Source organism: Pristiophorus japonicus, chromosome 11 (genome assembly GCF_044704955.1).
Source record: "Pristiophorus japonicus isolate sPriJap1 chromosome 11, sPriJap1.hap1, whole genome shotgun sequence".
In the NCBI taxonomy this organism is placed as follows: Eukaryota; Metazoa; Chordata; class Chondrichthyes; family Pristiophoridae; genus Pristiophorus; species Pristiophorus japonicus.
In genome coordinates, this window is record NC_091987.1 from 34,059,332 (window position 1) to 34,079,485 (window position 20,154).

At 44.5% G+C, this 20,154-nt stretch overlaps 1 protein-coding gene across 5 annotated transcripts in view; it reads left to right on the forward strand.

The window, feature by feature from the left end:
- Positions 1-20,154, forward strand: part of LOC139276009 (cilia- and flagella-associated protein 47-like) — a 1,107,008-nt gene that overhangs the window by 357,764 nt on the left and 729,090 nt on the right. For 4 of the 5 annotated variants that reach the window (XM_070893331.1, XM_070893333.1, XM_070893335.1 and 1 more), the window contains exons 27-29: positions 10,314-10,520; positions 14,321-14,421; positions 17,242-17,376. In XM_070893331.1, the coding sequence (XP_070749432.1) occupies positions 10,314-10,520; positions 14,321-14,421; positions 17,242-17,376 (443 nt within the window). The remainder of the gene's footprint in view (positions 1-10,313; positions 10,521-14,320; positions 14,422-17,241; positions 17,377-20,154) is intronic. The other variant, XM_070893334.1, reaches the window with a different exon arrangement.

Sequence of the window (20,154 nt, forward strand, 5' to 3'; positions counted from 1 at the left end):
CCTGATCTACATGAACAGGTAGAGAGCAGGCGGCTTCAACAAAGTGCAAACCATGATAGCGCAAATGTATCACGCAAGATTGAAATCAATTATCCTGAATTTGTATTAAATTATGGACAAGGTCCCAAGTGGCTTCCCGGCACTGTCGTGGCCAAAGAGGGGAGCAGGGTGTTTCGGGTCAAACTTTCAAATGGCCTCATTCACCAGAAACACTTGGACCAAATCAAACTCAGATTCACGGGCTATCGTGAGCAACCCACATTGGACCCTACCTTTTTTGAACCCCCAACATACACACCAGTGGCAACCGGCACCACGGTTGACCACGAAGCAGAACCCATCATCCACAGCAGCCCAGCAGGGCCCAACACACCAGGCAGCCCATGAAGGCCAGCTGCACAGCAACCCAGCGAGGACCCAAGAAATGATTCAACAATACCAGTTTTCACACTGAGACGATCAACCAGGGCAAGAAGGCACCCAGATCGACTCACATTGTAAATAGTTACACTATCGACTTTGGCGGGGGTTGGGGGGGGGGGGGGGGGGAGTGTTGTTATAAATGTAAACTTGTATTTTCTCATAATCCCATAATCCCTTGGGAGCACAGATATTTAAGGAGGCTTCACAGGTTCGAGAGGCACTCTAGAGACCTGCAATAAAAGACTACGGTCAAACTTTACTTTGAGCTCACAGTGTTCAGTCTGACTCTTTCTCCATACACTACACTTATGTTCTTATGTTCTTAAGTTGGTTGTTTTCATAAGTCCTTGTTCGTTTTGATTTGTACATTCCCTTTTTAGTTCTGTTTCTTTGTAATTCTCCAGTCCTTTGGCACCACCCCCATATCTGAGGAGGATTGTAAGCTCTCCAGTACCTCCGCACTTTCCTTCCCTCAGCATCCTTGGAAGCATCCCATCCAGTCCTGGTGACTTATCTACTTTAAGTACAACCAGCCTTTCTAGTACCTCCTCTTTATCACTTTTTATCCCATCCAGTATTTCAACTCTCTCCACTTTCACTATGACTTTGGCAGCATTTTCTTCCTTTGTAAAAACAGATACAAGGTACTCATTTAGGGCCCAACATTGGCCATGACTTGCATCAATTTTTTTGGAGTAAATTGTTTTTTCTGGCGTAAGTTAAAAAATGCCATTTTCCCCCCAAAATTTGCTCCAGAGTAAGTCAGTTAGGTACAATTTTTGTTAGGTCAGGTTTTTTTTTCCAAAAGGGGGCGTTCCCAGACACTTACAAAAGTTTTGGACATTTATGCCACTTTGGTCAGCAAAAACTTACTCCAAATCGACTTAAGTCAGCGTATGTGGCCAGTTCTGAAAAACCTTGCGGGCAGTGAAGAAAAAGCAGCGCACATTCGACAGACGTTAGGGCAGGGATAGTGGAGGGAAGGGAACTGAAGAGGACCTCAATAACCAAGCACCAAACATTGCAAGGAAAAGCTCAAACCTTTAAAACACTAAAAAAAATAGTAAATCTACTTTAATCTTTGAAGTCAGCCCAGGAAAGGCAGCGGGTCGGCCTGTGCGTGAGGCCATTTGGCCTGGGATAGGGTAGGGAAGACGCGCACTGGGAGTCCAGAGCAACCGGAGAACTCAGAGCTGCTGGACAGCATCTCATGGTGGGGGGGGGGGACGGGTGATGGCTGCCATGCGACCGGAGAACTAAGAGCTGCTGGACGGCGTCTCACGGGGGCGGTGGGAGGGGAGGGGCGGGCGGCGAGCGACCAGAGAACTGAGAGCTGCTGGATGCTGTTTCACGGGGGGTGGGGGGGCCGCCGAGTGACCGGAGAATTGCAAGCTGCTGGATGCAATGTCCTGGGTGGGAGGGGGGGAGCGGGTGGGGGGTGCGGGTAGCCAGAGAGAGAGAGAGAGAGAGAGATGCTGGCCTCTATACAACGGGGAGGCTGGGAGGGGTGGCCGTGGGGAGAGGAGGGTTTATTTTTTGCAGCTGTTCCTGTGTTGTACTAATTGAACATGATTCATTTTTAATGTAAAATATATTTTATTCAAAACTTTGTAATGTACTTAACTTTAGTGTAATAAAAATATTCATGTATCAAACTTTACTCTTTGGGATCACTGAAACGTTAAGATCACTTATAAACTTGTAACGTTACATAACTTACTAGAAAAATCCAATGTGAAAACATTTATACTGTAAGATGACTTAAACTTTAAGTTCACTTATAAATGTGTAAAGTTACATAACTTACAAAAAACACCCAATGTGAGAACAGTTAGAACAGTGAGTGAAGTGACAAACAACAAAAGCAAAAACAACAGCAGCAAAGAAAGGCTGCACCCATCTCATCCCCCTTAGTCTAAGGCCGCCCGCTGCGCATGGTCGCGGGCTCTCCACGATCCCTGCCCGCAGGCACTGCTTGCAGTGTTTCTGGGGTGCACACCAAGATTCTTCTTTCTAACATCTTGGCCACTGGGCACCTCTTGAGGGTGGGGTTGTGTCAACGGCACGTAGCAAGTTGGAGGGCCCAGGCGGCAAGCTGGAGGGCGCGGCCTCGGCCTGTTCAGAGCTCGGTGCGGGGATTGGAGTGGGAGTGGCAGTTGATTCTGTCAATAGGTGCGGAGTCTGGGCATGTTCCCTTATTGCAGCAGCTAACTCAGACATTCCCTCCCTCATGGCCTTGGTCATTGCAACTTTTGTCCTTTCCACTCCCTCTGACATTCCATCCCTCATGGCCACCATTCCCTCACTGATGTTAGCGGACATGGTTCCCATTTCCCAAATCATTACTGTTACTTCTCCCGACAGTCCCGCTACCACCTCACTCACCCCAGTTATGCTCGTCCTCACTCACTCAGTCCAGGAGTGATTGGGGAAGCTTAACACTCTCCCTACCCAATGCCATCATCTGAACCACATCTATTGCATCCTGCATCTCAGGAGAGCATGGTCCATGTCTCCTTCCCCTCCCCCTGGATCTGGCTTGCAGCATCCCACTGGGAGGCGCAGGCTGGGACCTTGGCCTGCTGATTTGCACCAGCACCACCACCACCACCACTGCTGGGATCTGCAACTTTGGATGGTGGGGCCATGAGTCTGCGATGCTGCGGCACAACACCACCAGCACCACCACCACTGGGACCTGCAACCTCGGACGGTGGGGCCACGGGTCTGCGATGCTGCGGCACAACACCACCAGCACCACCACCACTGGGACCTGCAACCTCGGACGGTGGGAAACCATACAATGATGAATCACTAATCACGGAAGAGCCTGGCAAGTGAGATATGTTGACCTCCTCAAGTTTCAGTCGAACATTCCTGTCATCGAACCCCTCCCACATCCACTCAAAGTGCCCCTCACACTCATGTTGTTCTGGAGGGTTGCTCTCCTCTTTAGGCTTGTCCACATCTGAATCTTGATTTGGATCATCAGGATGATTGTCCTCAAGTTCTGCAACACATAACAGAACAGTGAAATGGGTGGCATGAGTAGGCTCACACATAGCAGGCCAGGCAGCAGGTTGATTTGAAGGGCCACGATGACTTTTCATGACTTACCCACTCCCTCACGTGCGGGCCCAGCTTGATGGTTTTTCTCCAGGCAGGACCCATCAAAGCAGCGACCCTCTCTTCCAAGGGTGTCAGTGGGTGCAGATGTGCCGGTCCTCCTCCTGTTCTAGTTGTTTCCCTTTGTTGTGGGCCAGTTCTTCTGCAAAGATGAAAATGCAACTTTTTAGAGAGGGTGTCTTTCTGCTGGGTGGGTCATGTACAGCTGGTCACATTTATAATTGAAATTACATTGAATGAATGAAATATTACTTACACTAACTACTTGACCAAGGTCCTGCCACTTCTTTTTACACTGCCTTCCAGATCTCTTGTTAATCACCAATCCGCAGAATTCTTCTGCTACTTTGTTGCAGTGTTTCTTCACCTCTTTGGGTGGCACTTTTGTGTGACCTGTGCTAGTATTCAGGTGCTGCCATCTGTTCTCAAAGACAGTAACCAGTGACTCGACTTCGTCATGCAAGAAATTCTTTGTTCTTGGTGGACGTTGCTGCATTATTGCTGCAACTGCTCGGTGACACTAACAGCACTTTTGCAATGCTCTGACACACTTTTCCACTGCACTTAGTCAAACTATGATTTTTTAAAACACACAGTCCTCTGAGACACCTAACAGCACTTTTGCAATGATTCCAAACACTTTTCCAGGCATGCAACAGTTAATTTCAGGCAGGACACTGCTGCTTGCATTCAGCACACCAGCTATTTCGATTCGGAGCACTCCTGGCACGCAACAAATAACAGCTGCGATGCACTTTAAAAATAGCCGTGTGCCAAATTTTGCCACTATTGCGCATGCGCGGACATCGGGCCGACACCACTGCGCATGTGCGCAGGTGCCGGCACTCTTTTCGGCGCTGGCCTGTTGCTCCACCCCCCACTTCAGAATGCATGCCACGCCGGGACTCCGGGGACTGTGAAGAGCGGCGAGGATGGGGCGACTTTTTCCCGACGCCGTTTCCAGCGCGCAAAGTCGGCGCACTTTTCAGGTCAGTGCACCGAAAAAACAGCTTGGGCAAAGTTGGCCCCTATGTACCGGTTCTGGAGGAGGTGGGACCAGTACAAACCGGACTGTCTGCACGTGGGCAGGACCGGAACCAATGTCCTCAGGGGAGTGTTTGCCAGTGCTGTCGGGGAGGGGTTAAACTAATATGGTAGGGGGATGGGAATCTATGCAGGGAGACAGAGGGAAGTAGAATGGGGGCAGAAGCAAAAGATAGAAAGAAGAAAAGTAAAAGTGGAGGGCAGAGAAACCCAAGACAAAAAGCAAAAAGGGCCACATTACAGCAAAATTCTAAAGAGGCAAAGTGTGTTAAAAAGACAAACCTAAAGGCTCTGTGCCTCAATATGAAGAGTATTCGGAATAAGGTGGACGAATTAACTGCACAGATAGCAGTTAGTGGATATGATGTAGTTGGCATCACAGAGACATGGCTCCAGGGTGACTAAAGCTGGGAACTCAGCATCCAGGAATATTCAACATTTAGGAAGGATAGACAGAAAGGAAAAGGAGGTGGGGTGGCGTTGCTGGTTAAAGAGGAAATTAATGCAATAGTAAGGAAGGACATTAGCTTGGATGATGTGGAATTGGTATGGGTGGAGCTACGGAATATCAAAGGGCAGAAAACGCTAGTGGGAGTTGTGTACAGACCACCAAACAGTAATAGTGAAGTTGGGGACAGCATCAAACAAGAAATTAGGGATGCGTGCAATAAAGGTACAACAGTTATCTTGGGCGACTTTAATCTACATATTGATTGGGCTAACCAAACTGGTAGCAATGCGGTGGAGGAGGGTTTCCTGGAGTGTATTAGGGATAGTTTTCTAGACCAATATGTCGAGGAACCAACTAGAGGGCTGGCCATCCGAGACTGGGTGATGTGTAATGAGAAAGGACTAATTAGCAATCTTGTTGTGCGAGGCCCCTTGGGGAAGAGTGACCATAATATGGTAGAATTCTTTATTAAGATGGAGAGTGACACAGTTAATTCAGAGACTAGGGTCCAGAACTTAAGGAAACGTAACTTCGATGGTATGAGACGTGAATTGGCTAGAATAGTCTGGCAAATGATACTTAAAGGGTTGATGGTGGATCGACAATGGCAAACATTTAAAGATCACATGGATGAACTTCAACAATTGTACATCCTTGTCTGGTGTAAAAATAAAACGGGGAAGGTGGCTCAACTGTGGCTATCAAGGGAAATTAAGGATAGTGTTAAATCCAAGGAAGAGGGCATATAAATTGGCCAGTAGAAGCATCAAACCTGAGGCCTGGGAGAATTTTATAATTCAGCAGAGGAGGACAAAGGGTTTAATTAGGAGGGGGGAAATCGAGTATGAGAGGAAGCTTGCTGGGAACATAAAAACTGACTGCAAAAGCTTCTATAGATATGTGAAGAGAAAAAGATTAGTGAAAACAAACGTAGGTCCCTTGCAGTCAGATTCATGTGAATTTATAATGGGGAACAAAGAAATGGCAGACCAGTTAAACAAATACTTTGGTTCTGTCTTCATGAAGGAAGATACAAATAACCTTCGGGAAATACTGGGGAACCAAAAGTTTAGTGAGAAGGAGGAACTGAAGGAAATCCTTATTAGGCGGGAAATTGTGTTAGGGAAATTGATGGGATTGAAGGCCGATAAATCCCAGGGGCCTGATAGTCTGTATCCCAGAGTACTTAAGGAGGTAGCCCTAGAAATAGTGGATGCCTTGGTGATCATTTTCCAACAGCCTATCATCTCTGGGTCAGTTCATATGGACTGGAGGGTAGTTAATATAACACCACATTTTAAGAAAGGAGGGAGAGAGAAAATGGGTAATTATAGACTGGTTAGCTTAACATCAGGAGTGGGGAAAATGTTGGAATCAATTATTAAAGATGAAATAGCAGCACATTTGGAAAGCAGTGACGGGATCGGTCCAAGTCAGCATGGATTTATGAAAGGGAAATCCTGCTTGACAAATCTTCTAGAATTTTTTGAGGATGTAATTAGTAGAGTGGACAAGGGAGAACCAGTGGATGTGGTATATTTGGACTTTCAAAAGGCTTTTGACAAGGTCCCACACAAGAGATTTGTGTGCAAAATTAAAGCACATGGTATTGGGGGTAATGTACTGATATGGATAGAGAACTGGTTGGCAGACAGGAAGCAGAGAGTCGGGATAAACAGTTCCTTTTCAGAATGGCAGGCAGTGACTAGTGGGGTACCACAGGGATGAGTACTGGGACCCCAGCTATTTACAATATATATTAATGATTTGGATGAGGGAATTGAGTATAATATCTCCAAGTTTGCAAATTACACTAAGCTGGATGGCAGTGTGAGCTGTGAGAAGGACGCTAAAAGGCTGCAGGGTGACTTGGACAGTTAGGTGAGTGGGCAAATACGTGGCAGATGCAGTATAGTGTGGATAATTGTGAGGTTATCCACTTTGGTGGCAAAAACACGAAGGCAAAATATTATCTGAATGGTGGCAGATTAGGAAAAGGGGAGGTGCAGCGAAACCTGGGTGTCATGGTACATCAGTCATTGAAAGTTGGCATGCAGGTTCAGCAGGCGGTGAAGAAGGCAAATGGTATGTTGGCCTTCATAGCTAGGGGATTTGAGTATAGGAGCAGAGAGGTCTTACTGCAGTTGTACCGGACTTTAGTGAGGCCTCACCTGTAATATTGTGTTCAGTTTTGGTCTCCTAATCTGAGGAAGGACGTTTTTGCTATTGAGGGAATGCAGCGAAGGTTCACCAGACTGATTCCCGGGATGGCAGGACTGACACATGAGGAGAGACTTGATCGACTGGGCCTGTATTCACTGGAGTTTAGACGGATGAGAGGGGATCTCATAGAAACATATAAAATTCTGACGGGACTGAACAGGTTAGATGCAGGAAGTATGTTCCCGATGTTGGAGAAGTCCAGAACCAGGGCACATAGTCTAAGGATAAGGGGTAAGCCATTTAGGACTGAGATGAGGAGAAACTTCTTCACTCAGAGAGTTGTTAACCTGTGGAATTCCCTATTGCAGAGAGTTGTAGATGCCAGTTCATTATATATATTCAAGAGGGAGTTTGATATGGCCCTTACGGTTAAAGGAATCAAGGGGTATGGAGAGAAAGCAGGAAAGGGGTACTGATGTAAATGATCAGCCATGATCTTATTGAATGGTGGTGCAGGCTCAAAGGGCCGAATGGCCTACTCCTGCACCTATTTTCTATGTTTCTATGTTTCTATGTACCTCAGCTATACACTCTGCCTCCATGAGTAGGACTCCATTCTGGTACCTAATCGGCCCCACCCCTTGTCTTTTGGATTCCATTTTATCTTAGCTGCCAGTCTGTTCTCATACTCTCTCTTTGTCCCTCTTATATCCTTTTTCACTTCCCCTCTGAACTTTCTATATTCAGCCTGGTTCTCACTTGTATTCTCAACCTGACACTGTCATACTTTTTCCTGCTTCATCTTACTCTCTATCTCTTTCTTCATCCAGGGAGTTCTGACTTTGGTCCCCCTATCTTTCCCCCTTGTGGGAATATACCTCAACTGTACCTGAACCATCTCCTCTTTAAAGGCAGCCCATTGTTTGATTTTCAGTTTTGCCTGCCAATCTTTGATTCCAATTTACCCTGGCCAGATCCATTCTCAACCCACTGAAATTGGCGTTCATCTAATTAAGTATTTTTACTCTAGATTGCTCCCTGTGTTTTTCCATAGCTAATCTAAACCTTATGATACTCCTCCTTCCTCCTCTGGTTCACAACAACATATTTGTAGTGCAATATACGGAAAATACTTTATTGATACGCAATACAGGTGATTAACCTAACTGTACAGAGAGAATGGCTTTTCTGCAAAGGGATATAGACAGGCTAAGTGAGTGGGCAAACATTTGGCAGATGGAATATAATGTGGGAAAGTGTGAAGTTATCCATTTTGGCAGGAAAAATAAAAAAGCAAATTATTATTTAAATGGAGAGAAATTACAAAATGCTGCAGTACAGAAGGATCTGGGGTCCTTGTGTATGAAAAACAAAAAGTTAGTATGCAGATACAACAAATAATCAGGAAGGCAAATGGAATGTTGGCCTTTATTGCAAGGGGGATGGAGTATAAAAACAGGGAAGTCCTGGTACAACTGTACAGGGTATTTGTGAGGCCTCACCTAGAGTACTGTGTACAATTTTGGTCTCCTTATTTAAGGAAGGATATACTTGCATTGGAGCCAGTTCAGAGAAGATTCACTAGGTTGATTACGGAAATGAAGGGGTTGCCTTATGAATAAAGGTTGAGCAGGTTGGGTCTATACTCATTGGAGTTTAGAAGAATGAGAGGTGATCTTACTGAAACATTTAAGATATTGAGAGGCTCGACAAGGTGGATGTGGAGAGGATGTTTCCACGTGGGGGAATCTAGAATTAAGGGGCATAGTTTCAGAATAAGGGGTCACCCATTTAGAATTGAGATGAGGAGACATTTCTTTTCTCTAAGGGTCGGAAATCTGTGGAATTCTCTGCCCCAAAGAACTGTGGAGGCGGGGGTCGTTGAATATATTTAAGGTGGAGATAGACAGATTTTTGAGTGATAAGGGAGCAAAGGGTTAGGGGGAGCGGGTAGGGAAGTAGAGCTGAGCGCAAGATCAGATCAGCCATGATCTTATTAAATGGCGGAGCAGGCTCGAGGGGCTAAGTGGCCTAATCCTGCTCCTATTTCTTATGCTCTTATGTTCTCACCACACTTCAAAGTCATCCTGTTTATATTAGAAAGTCTATTGCCCCATGATACAAAGAAGTTTGACTGTTAAATTTTAACTCCTCATGATGTGCAACATATATCTCTCCAGCACATATGCAAATAGAGCCCTAACGCCTGTTTGAGAACCTGTATGCAAAATTGCGCTGCATTAAGGAAGACGTGGTTTACATGCTTTCTAATGAGCGGTCCCTAACTGCAGGCATCTACCAAAAAGTTAAGTTTAAAAATATATACTTGAATGTGGAGCTGGGAGGTGCTGGAGTGCTTCTCATGGCTCTAGTGCAGTGCAAGACTATTAATGCCTGCTGATTGGCTCCTCCACCACTTTCCCCCTCTCAGAGATGCTCCTCTCTTTCCCCACCGCTTCCTCCCTCTCTCCCAATCCTCTGCTTTTTTGATCGCCCCTTCCCTCCTGATCACTTCTCCCCACCGCCCCCCCCCTTCCAGGTTTCCCCCTTTGTCCTGATCACATCATGTGCTCCCATGATCCACCTGAAGACTGCTGCCAGCAACACTTAGGAGATTGTAGATCACAATCGCTGTGTCAGGGTTCAGCTGCTAAAGCTTTACGCTTTGTGCTTATGACTTTCTGAATTCCATGGTTGGATTACTATCTTGAAATCAACTGCTCTCCATCCATTGTCTCCTTTCCTTCCAGTATTTCAGTAGAAGGAAATAGTTTTTGATCTCACGAAGGTAAGTAATCTGTTACTTGTTGGACAATTGAATAATTATATTGAACCTCAATAGGCATGTCTATATATCCTAATGCTATCAAATTTGTGTTTATAAACTGAGATGAACAGGTTTAACTTTGTATCTATTGATCATTCTGGTCCTGCTTAGCTTTGAAACTGCATGTCAAATTACTTTAACTCATCCACTGAAGTAATTTATTGAGACATGTTAAATAAATGAAAGTCACATTATAGAGTTATATCATAAAAGGAAAATATAATTAATGCCCGTAGCATCTTTTAGTGTTGTAACATTAAAATGTTGATTTGGTTCCAGTGACTGCACACTCAAAGCTGAAATCCCAGGAGTGGCAAATGAAGATGGGGATTGGTTTGAGCCCCTATCTTGTCAGTTCCCTGAAGGCTCAACTTTGGCATTTAAGAGTGAGACAATCAGAAGCATAACATGTTGCATTACCTTCTGTTCATTCAGCCCAATTTCAATATCCATGAACATCACATTCATTGATCAGGATAAGAAAAGGTAACAAATGTCAGTGTATTGTTAAAACGAATATTTGTGTGCGAGTTGTTAGATTATACGAATTTGCAAATGCACTGATAAAATAAAATGTGTTCCACGCGATGAAATACCAGTACAACTTTCTTTCCTCCACAAAATGGAGTGAGGTATTATCTATAGAAGGAGTTTGGGTATCTCTGTTGGATTATTATACACCTATCACTTTTATGGACTCTGAATCAGAGGAACAATGTGCCCTTCCTCTGCTGTATTCAGTGGTAATCATACAAGTTGAATGGACTTCAAGGCAGTTATAAATGAAGAACAGATCCCATGTCAGCTTTTGGATGACAAGACTTCATATTCTAATGTTTAGCTTGTGAAATAGTCCATCCAGGATTTGGTTGGAAAGATTACCCTCTAATTTCTGGTAATCAAACCTGCTCCTTAGATTATAATACAAAGTAGTAGTGGGTAGAGGATGAAGCTTATTTCATTTCTTAGTAAATACTTCAAAGAGAACTCTATTCTTTTAACTTGAAGATGGCCCAAAATCTGAACGTGATTGTCTCAGAAAACTGCTCCAAATACCAAACCTCTGTTAACGGCTTTTCAGAGGATGGTTTTGTATTTTTTGGGGATGTGGGGCGGGGAGGGGTGGTGGAGAGAGGGGGGAGTTCAAGTATCTGGCAGAACGTGGGTAGTTAGAATGTCTGCAATGCCATCCTGATGTCCCCATATACTTCCTTTGTAACTTCGACTGTGACCGTGATAAACTATCCCTCCTCATTCTTCTTGACCTATCTGCAGTCTCTGACACAGTTGACCAAACCATCCTCCTCCAGTGCCTCTCCGCCGTCATCCAGCTGGGCAGCATTGCACTTGCTCGGTTCCATTTTTAATGAAATCATAGCTAGAGAATAACCTGCAATGGCTTCTCTTCCCACTCCCACACCGTTACCTCTGGAGTCACCGAAGGATCTACCCTTGGCCTCCTATATCTCATCTACATGTGACCCCCTCAGCGATATCATCCAAAAACACATCATCAGTTTCCACATGAACGTTGATGACACTTAGCTCTATCTCTCCACCTCCTCTCTGGACCCATTCACTGTCTTTGATTTGTCACACTGCTTGTCCGACACCCAATATTGGATGAACTTCCAGCCGCGGCATAACTAAAACTGTCTATTTCCACCTCCGTAACACTGCCTGTCTCCGCCCCTGCCTCAGCTCATCTGCTGTTGAAACCCTCATCCATGCCTTTGTGACCTCTAGACTTGACTACTCCAACTAGCATCCCACATGCTACCTTCCGTAAACTTGAGGTCATCCAAAACTCGTCCAGTTCACCCATCACCCCTGTGGTCGCTGACCTACATTGGCTCCCGGTAAAGCAACGTGTCGATTTCAAAATTCTCATCCTTGTTTACAAATACTTCCATTGCCTCGCCTCTCCCTATCTCTGTAATCTCCTTCAGCCTCACAAACCACCGCCCCCCCGCACCCCGAGATATCTGCGTTCCACAAATTCTGCCCACTTTAGCATCCATGGCCGTGCCTTTAGCTGCCTGGGCCCTCAGCTCTGGAACTGCCTCCCTAAACCTCTCAACTCTTTTTCCTCCTTTAAGACACTTCTTAAAACTTACTTCTTTGACCAAGCTTTTGGTCATCTGCTGTAATTTCTTCTTATGTGGCTCGGTGTCAATTTAAAAAAATCTTATAACACTCCTGTGCAGTGCCTTGCACATTTTACTACTTTAAATGTGCTATATAAGTACAAGTTGTTGTTGAGCAGAAATTTCCTCCAGCTAACTATTGGAAAGATTGAAGCCATTGTCTTTGGTTCCCGCCACAAACTCCGTTCCCTGGACACCGTTTCAATCCCTGGGAACTGTCAGAAGCTAAATCAGACTGTTCGCAATCTTGGTGTTGTGTTTGACCCTGAGATGAGCTTCCGACCACAAATCCGCTTCATCATCACTTCCGTAATGTCGCCTAACTCCAGCTCTGCCTGTTGGGGGTAAAAGGAAGACTTCTCTTCCTCAAGGTGGACTCCCTGATATAAGGAATCGACACCTGCCCTCTCTCATATAACGACCACAGAATCATTCAGACTAAACCTTGGTTCAACCGGTTATTATTCAAGCATGCTCGGGAAGGTTCCGATGAACACTTCTCTGATCAGAGGTTTTTTAATTACAATTATACAGTTTTCCAAGGTGTGCGACCCTCCTACAAAACCACCGATTGGCCTACTGCTCAGACTGGCTCTGAGTGGTTCTCCCCCACCTGTCCGTCTCCCATCACATGTCACCCTTCTGGAATGTGTTATTCGATTTGCCTCAATTTCTCATGACGTGTTGATTAACTTTGTTTTACAGGGTGGTGCCTCCTTATCCCTCTCCCAAGAGCTCTAGTCAAAACTACCAGTCAATACCATTCTGTTCCCATGCTGCTAAAATCTATGTTCCCAAACATTTGTGTCCTTGTTCTGTACTGAATATGTACGCTTCCATGAGTCTGTTCTAAGGTTAATCCAATGGATAGTTCATTAACCATCAGGCATTGCTGCTTCCCTCTTAACCCAATGTAAGCGAGTGCATAAGCGTGCTTTACATACATAAGCGAGTTTTACATAATCGGTCAATATTACAATTGCTATCGTAAGACAGAGGAATTCCTAATTCCTCAGAACCTCCTAATACTGATAAGTCCTTTTAATCTGGACCATTTTACATGTCAGATCAATTCACTACCTTCAGTATCCCCGTTCGTGACCCTCGGTCTGTCTCCACTCTAGTGACCGTTTTTTATCCCCTTACACTGCCTCAGCTCATCTGCTGCTGAAACCCTTATCCTTGCCTTTGTTACCTTTAGACTGAGCTATTCCAATGCTCTCCTGGCCGGCCTCCCATCTTCACGCTACATAAACTTGTGCTCATCCAAAACTCTACTGGCCATATCTTAACTCGCTCCAAGTCTCATTCACTGATCACCCGTGTGCTTGCTGAATTACTCTGGTTCCCGGTCTGACAATGCCTCAATTTAAAAATCCTCATCCTCATTTTCAAATCCCTCCATGGTCTCGCCCCTCCCCATCTCTGTAACCTGCTTCAGCCTTACAAGCCTTCGAGATCTCTGTGCTCCTCCAATTTTCGTCTCTTGTGTATCCACGATTTTAATCGTTCCATCGTTAGCGGCTGTGCTTTCAATTGTCTTGGCCCTAAGCTCTGGAATTCTCTCCCTAAACCTCTCCACCTCTCTCTCTTTCTTTAAGATGCTCCTTAAAACCTAGCTCTTTGACCAAGTTTTTGGTCATCAGTCCGGCTATCTCCTTCTGTGGCCCGGTGTCAAAAATATTATTATTGATTTCGCTTTTGTTAAGAGTCTTGGGATGTTTTGCTACGTTAAATGTGATATATAAATGTAAGTTGTTGTTGTAACTAGTGTAGGATCAGTCTGCCAGGTGAGTGTGAACATGGGAAGACACTAATTCAGAATACATAGAATTCCAGGAACGGGAGTAGGCCATTCAACCCCTCAAGCCTGTTCCACATTCAATTAGATAATGACCGATCTGTGTCTCATTTCCATGATACCTATACCTAAAAAATATCTATCAATCTTAATCTTGAAAATTTCCATTGACGCAGCAGCTAAGCCTTTTTAGAGGGAGAGTTCCAATACCCTTTGTGTGAAAAAGCGCTTTACCCAAGTTGGATGAGAAGTGCGGACCTAATTATTAAAAGTTTGCTTTTAAAAGTTAAATTTATTACATAATGCTGGTGATAAACTTTATCATTATCCCTACATAGGTACAAGCTGCCAGTCTCTGCATCTACAGATAATTGTCTGTTGACTCTATATAGATACCTAGCTCTTCATCATACAGACCAACAAATTGTCCTCAAAACTGGTAAGTGTTCATTTTATAATAACCAAATTAACATGAAATTATTTGATTGCAGTTGACTTCAAAAAGCAATTCACATTAGCCCGAAGCAAAAAGTGACCCATCCTACAATAATCATATTTAACTGCTCTGCAAATTCTGTGCATCTATTTTACACATATCCATTAGGAAGAGTGTACAGGATGCATTTAGGGTTAGGGTGAGGGTTGGAGCAAAGTTTGATTTTACTTTTTTTTCAATCTGCCTTTGCTTGTGGTTTTCTCACACAACATGTCCAGCCCTGACAATAAATACAACCAAAAGCACTTGATCCTAATTGACTATCATTGATTCATTTTATCCATATTGGAAATTTAGGAGACTCAATGCTCAACATGTCCCGTAACTGCAAAACAAATAATCAATAAACAAAATAGAAGGCTGAACTATATAGCTAATATGGTTGAGCACAAATTTTCAATATGAAGCATCGAAGGAGCCAGTGTAGGTCAGCGAGGACAGGGACGATGGGCCTTGTGTAGGCAACATGGTTTTGGATGAGCTTAAGTTTACAAATAATGGATGCTGGAAGGCCAGCCAGGAGAGCATTTGAATAGACCAGGTGACTAAGGTGCCACATAAAAGGTTACAAGATAAGAGCTCATGATGTTGGGGATAATATATTAGCATGGATAGCGAATTGGCTAACTAACAGAAAACAGAGAGTCGGATAAATGGGTCATTTTCAGGTTGGCAAACTGTAATTAGTGGGGTGCCACAGGGATCAGTGCTAGGATCTCAACTATTTATAATCTATATCAATGACTTGGATGAAGGGACCGAGTGTGTTGTAGCCAAATTTGCTGACGATACAAAGATAGATGCAAAAGCAAGCTGCGAGGAGGACACAAGAATCTGCAAAGGAATATAGATAGGTTAAGTGAGTGGGCAAAAATTTGGCAGATGGAGTATAATGTGGGAAACTGTGAGGTTATCCATTTTGGTAGGAAGAATAGAAAACAACATGGGGGGTAAAATTGCGGTCGGAAGCTTCCTTCATACAAATGCAACCGACCCGAATAAAATCTACGAAACTACCTGTTGGTCTTGGAAAAACGTAGGATTCCGTTCTGAGGCCTTCATTTACAGCGTATGGGGATCTGTCTTCCATGTACGTACGTCTATGTTGCAATCACATGGGCCTGGACCACCAATCACTAACTAGTATTCTCATTAGTTAATAATGGGAGTTTGAAGGACATTCGCTGGGCATGAGTTGGGCAAATAGCCCAATCTTTGCCGCGCGGATGTCCTTCTGCGGGGATGCGTTCGATGAGTCTAAAAAAATTTTGACAGTTCGGAAAAGCCGTGCATTGCGCCCCGAGAACTGGCTATTGCAAGGCCTTATTGGATGCGTTCGCATTTAGTACAGACCCGGCAAGGCTGCAATTTGTGGCCCCATATTATTTAAATGGAGAGAAACTACAAAATGCTGTGGTACATAGGGATCTGGGGTCCTTGTACATGAAACACAAAAAGTTTGCATGTAGGTACAGCAAGTAATTAGGAAGGCAAATAGAATGTTGGCCTTTATTGCAAGGGGGATGGATTATAAAAGTAGTGATGTCTTGGTACAACTATACAGGGCATTGGTGAGACCACACCTAGAGTACTGCGTACAGTTTTGGTCTCCTTATTTAAGAAGGGATTATACGTGCATTGGAGACAGTTCAGAGAAGGTTCACTCAGTTGATTCTTGGGATGAAGGGGTTGTCTTCTGAGGAAAGGTTTAGTAGATTGGGCCTATACTCATTGGAGTTTAGAAGAATGAGACATGATCTTATTGAACCATAAGATACTGAGGGGGCTTGACAGGGTAGAGGGGATGTTTCCCCTTGTTGAGGAATCTAGAACTAGGGGGCATAGTTTCAGAATAAGGAGTCATCCATTTAAGATGGAAATGAGGAGGAATTTCTTCTCTCAAAGTGTCGTGAATCTTTGGACTTCTTTACCCAAGAGAACTGTGGAGGCTGTGTCATTGAATATATTCAAGGCTGAGATACAGATTCTTGAACTATATCAGGGTCATGGGTTATGAGGAGCGGGCAGGAAAGTGGAGTTGAGGACAAGATCAAATCAGCCATGATCTTATTGAATGGTGGAGCAGGGTCGAGGGGCCTTATGGCTTACTCCTGCTCCTATTTGTTATGTTCTTGTGTTCTATGGCATGGATGAGGGCTTCAGCGGCAGATGGGGTGAGGTAGGAGTGGAGATCAGAAATGTTATGTGGGTGGAAGTAGGAGGTCTATGTGATGGAGAGGATATGGTATGAGAAACTCATCTCTGGGTTGCAGAGGATGCTGCAGTTGTAATGTGGTCCGAGACATTGGCTGGAGTGAGAGGGTAGAGTCGATGGCTAGGTATGGAGCTTGTGGTGGGGGCCGATGACAATGGCTTCAGCCTTCCCAAAGTTCAGCTGAAGGAAACTGTAACTCATCCATGACTTCAATTAATTTTGCGGACCCAGGTCTGCAGAATTTCAGGACTATTATCTTTTCCCAACATTAGTGTGTCTTCCACTGCAGGTCCTGCCCCTTAACCCAAGTTTCTCAATTTAAAAAAGTGACAAAATATGTTTTTTTTTGTTTTAAACTTGGTCAAATTTTGTGCTCATCATATTCAGGCATGTTAGTCCTCGGAAATAAAGCTGTTTCCCATTCTGGTCTTGCAGTGTGATAAACCATTGTGTCATCCATTCTCCAAATAAAATGTGAGCTTTTACTGATGCTAGAATAAATCAATAATGAATGGACTGTTACTAATAATCCTTTGTGTTCTTTTTAGCAAATAATTCAAGCAAACAGAGCATTGGAAAAGTTGTTCTACAGCCCTATTATACCCCTGAAATTTCCTCACACAGTACATCTACTATCACCACATTCTCTGCTTCCAGTTCTGTTCTTGATGAATCTGTTTCAGGTGAACTACCATCTTATACCCATAAATTGAAATGTGAATCTAAACTTGTCCAATTTTAGCTTCTGCATTTGGGCTGGACTGCCAAAGAATGGTAATTTTTTTAAAATATCCTGATCAGCCCCTTGCACAAGGAGCCAATTGGGACATAGCTGTGGCTAAGGATGGTCCTGAGATTGCCTTCCCATTGATACTGTAAATTCTGGTGAGGTCAGCATCGGAGTGCATTGTCAGTCGAAAATAACCACCGGTATCCCATTGATTTTCATAGCCATTATAAATAGCTGAAGAGTGGATAACCAGTGAAGGTGGGAGAAAGACAATTGAGAAGAGCCAGCCAAACCATCACCACTTAGATCTTTATTGTAGGAACACCAGTTCCTGGAAAAATTTGGGGAAACTGTACATCCTCTGCCTCTCTCAAGCTTTAAAAAAATATAGGGCCACTACCTTCCCATTCATTAGCTGTTATCAAGACCTGGGAAATATGAAGTTACCTTGTATTGAATGTTAGTGAACATTGTTAATGCTTTCTGTGATGACCTAAGATGGTCAGTTAAGAAGGCCACTGACATTTCTATCCAATTAATGAAATATATCAAATTTATTCATGATTGGGGATTAGTCACCTGCATGCTTCTGGCATGCTCTGACAGAAGTGGCAGGATCATAGAGAGCTTTCAAAGTGTCACAAATGTTTCTGGTTAAAAAAGGTCACTGTTCACTAACTGAAGGTCTTTCATTTATTCATCCTTCTCAACATTATGCACATTCTTAAGTTTAGTCTGTGGTTTGTTTCTGAGTATGGGACTTTTTGAGGCATTTAGGCAAACAAGAAATTCTGGTCAACAGTGGCTGGATTACTGCATCACATTCTTGCTAACATCGCATTCTGATAAACTGTGTTTATGAATATGTCACTCTGATCAGTGTTGACTCTTGCAGATGCTTATTGCTGGATGTTTGTGGCTTTCAGGGATGTTAGTTAAGGGTCTTTGATGAGGATTTATGTGCTTATATTAGTTGGTGGGGTGCTACAATCCTACACAATGGGCTGTGGAAATGTCCGGCTGGTGTAAGTGGGAAGAAGTAACAGCCGAGAAGGAGTCCAGTGGACAACCACTTTGGAATCCTTCCCCTTCCCTCAGCCACTGTCTGTCCCACCTGTGACAGAGACTGTAATTCTCCTATTGGACTGTTCAGCCACCTAAGAACTCATTTTAAGAGTGGAAGCAAGTTTTCCTCAATTCCGACGGACTGCCTATGATGATGACTGTAAAGTCCTGTCCCCTCAGTACAGATTCACATGAGGCATGTAGTGAAGTCAAGGTCACTCTGGACCTGCACCTTTATTTCACAGCTCTGGAATGCTGCACTTGCCTGAAACCTGTCCTTATATACCTATCTCTTACAAGTGCACCCCTGGTGGTAAGGTATGCTGGTGGTTACAGGTCATATCTTATTACAGTCATGTATAGCATGTTAGGATACAGTTATATATAATAATGTAAGATACATGACATCACCCTCCCCCAAGGTTTTATTGTCTTTATAGGTTCAGTCTCTCAGGTGGTCTACGCTCTCGCGTGGAGCGTCTGAGTTGTGGTTCAGTTGTTTGCCTTGGTGTCTGTTTTTCTTTGGCTGTGGTTGCTGGTATCTCGCCTGGGCTGTCTGTTTCGATTGGTGTGATTGTTGTTGACTCGCCTGGGCTGTCTGTTGGGATTGCCCTTTCCTCAGGTTGTTCCCTCTGTCTGTCCACCAGGTGTGGTGCGAGTTCCACATTGTAGTCTGCCTCTGGTTCCGTAGTGTTGTTGGTAAATCTGCTTTTGACTTGGTCTACGTGCCTCCGGCAGGTTTTGCCATTGTCCATTTGTACTACCAGTAGCCTGTTTCCTTCCTTGCCCGTTACTGTCCCTGTAAGCCATTTAGGACCCCTGCCATAGTTTAGTACAAACACTTTGTCCCGTATCTCATTCCATCTCCCCCTCGAATTTCTGTCATGGTACTCAGTCAGCTTACGGCGCTTTGCCTCAACGATTTCGTGCATGTCTGGGAGGATTAATGAGAACCTTGTTTTTAAAGTCCTTTTCATCAACAGTTGCGCGGGGGGGATCCCAGTCAGTGAGTGCGGACGAGATCTGTATGCCAGCAGCAGTCGCGACAGGCGACCCTGCAGTGTGGGACCTTGAATTTTAAGCATGCCTTGTTTAATGATTTGCACTGCTCTCTCCGCCTGGCCGTTGGAGGCCGGCTTGAACGGTGCCGTCTTGACGTGATTTATGCCGTGGTCAATTATAAAGTCTTGGAATTCTGCGCTGGTGAAACACGGATCATTGTCACTGACTAATATGTCAGGGATTCCGTGCGTTGCAAACATGGTTGCGAGGCTCTCCACAGTGGTGGAGGTTGTGCTCGAGTTTAAAATGGTGCATTCGATCCACTTTGAAAATGCATCTACAACTACGAGGAACATTTTGCCCATGAATGGGCCCGCATAGTCTATGTGCACCCGCGACCACGGTTTGGTAGGCCAGGGCCAGGGGCTCAGTGGAGCCTCCCTGGGGGCATTGCTGAGTTGGGCACAAATGGTGCACCTTCGGACGCAGAGCTCCAAGTCCGCGTCAATACCAGGCCACCAGACGTGGGATCTGGCTATGGCCTTCATGAGAATGATCCCCGGGTGCTCGCGATGGAGCTCCCGGACAAATGCCTCTCTGCCTCGCAGAGACATGACTACTCGGCTGCCCCACATCAGGTAGTCTGCTTGTAGTGATAGCTCAT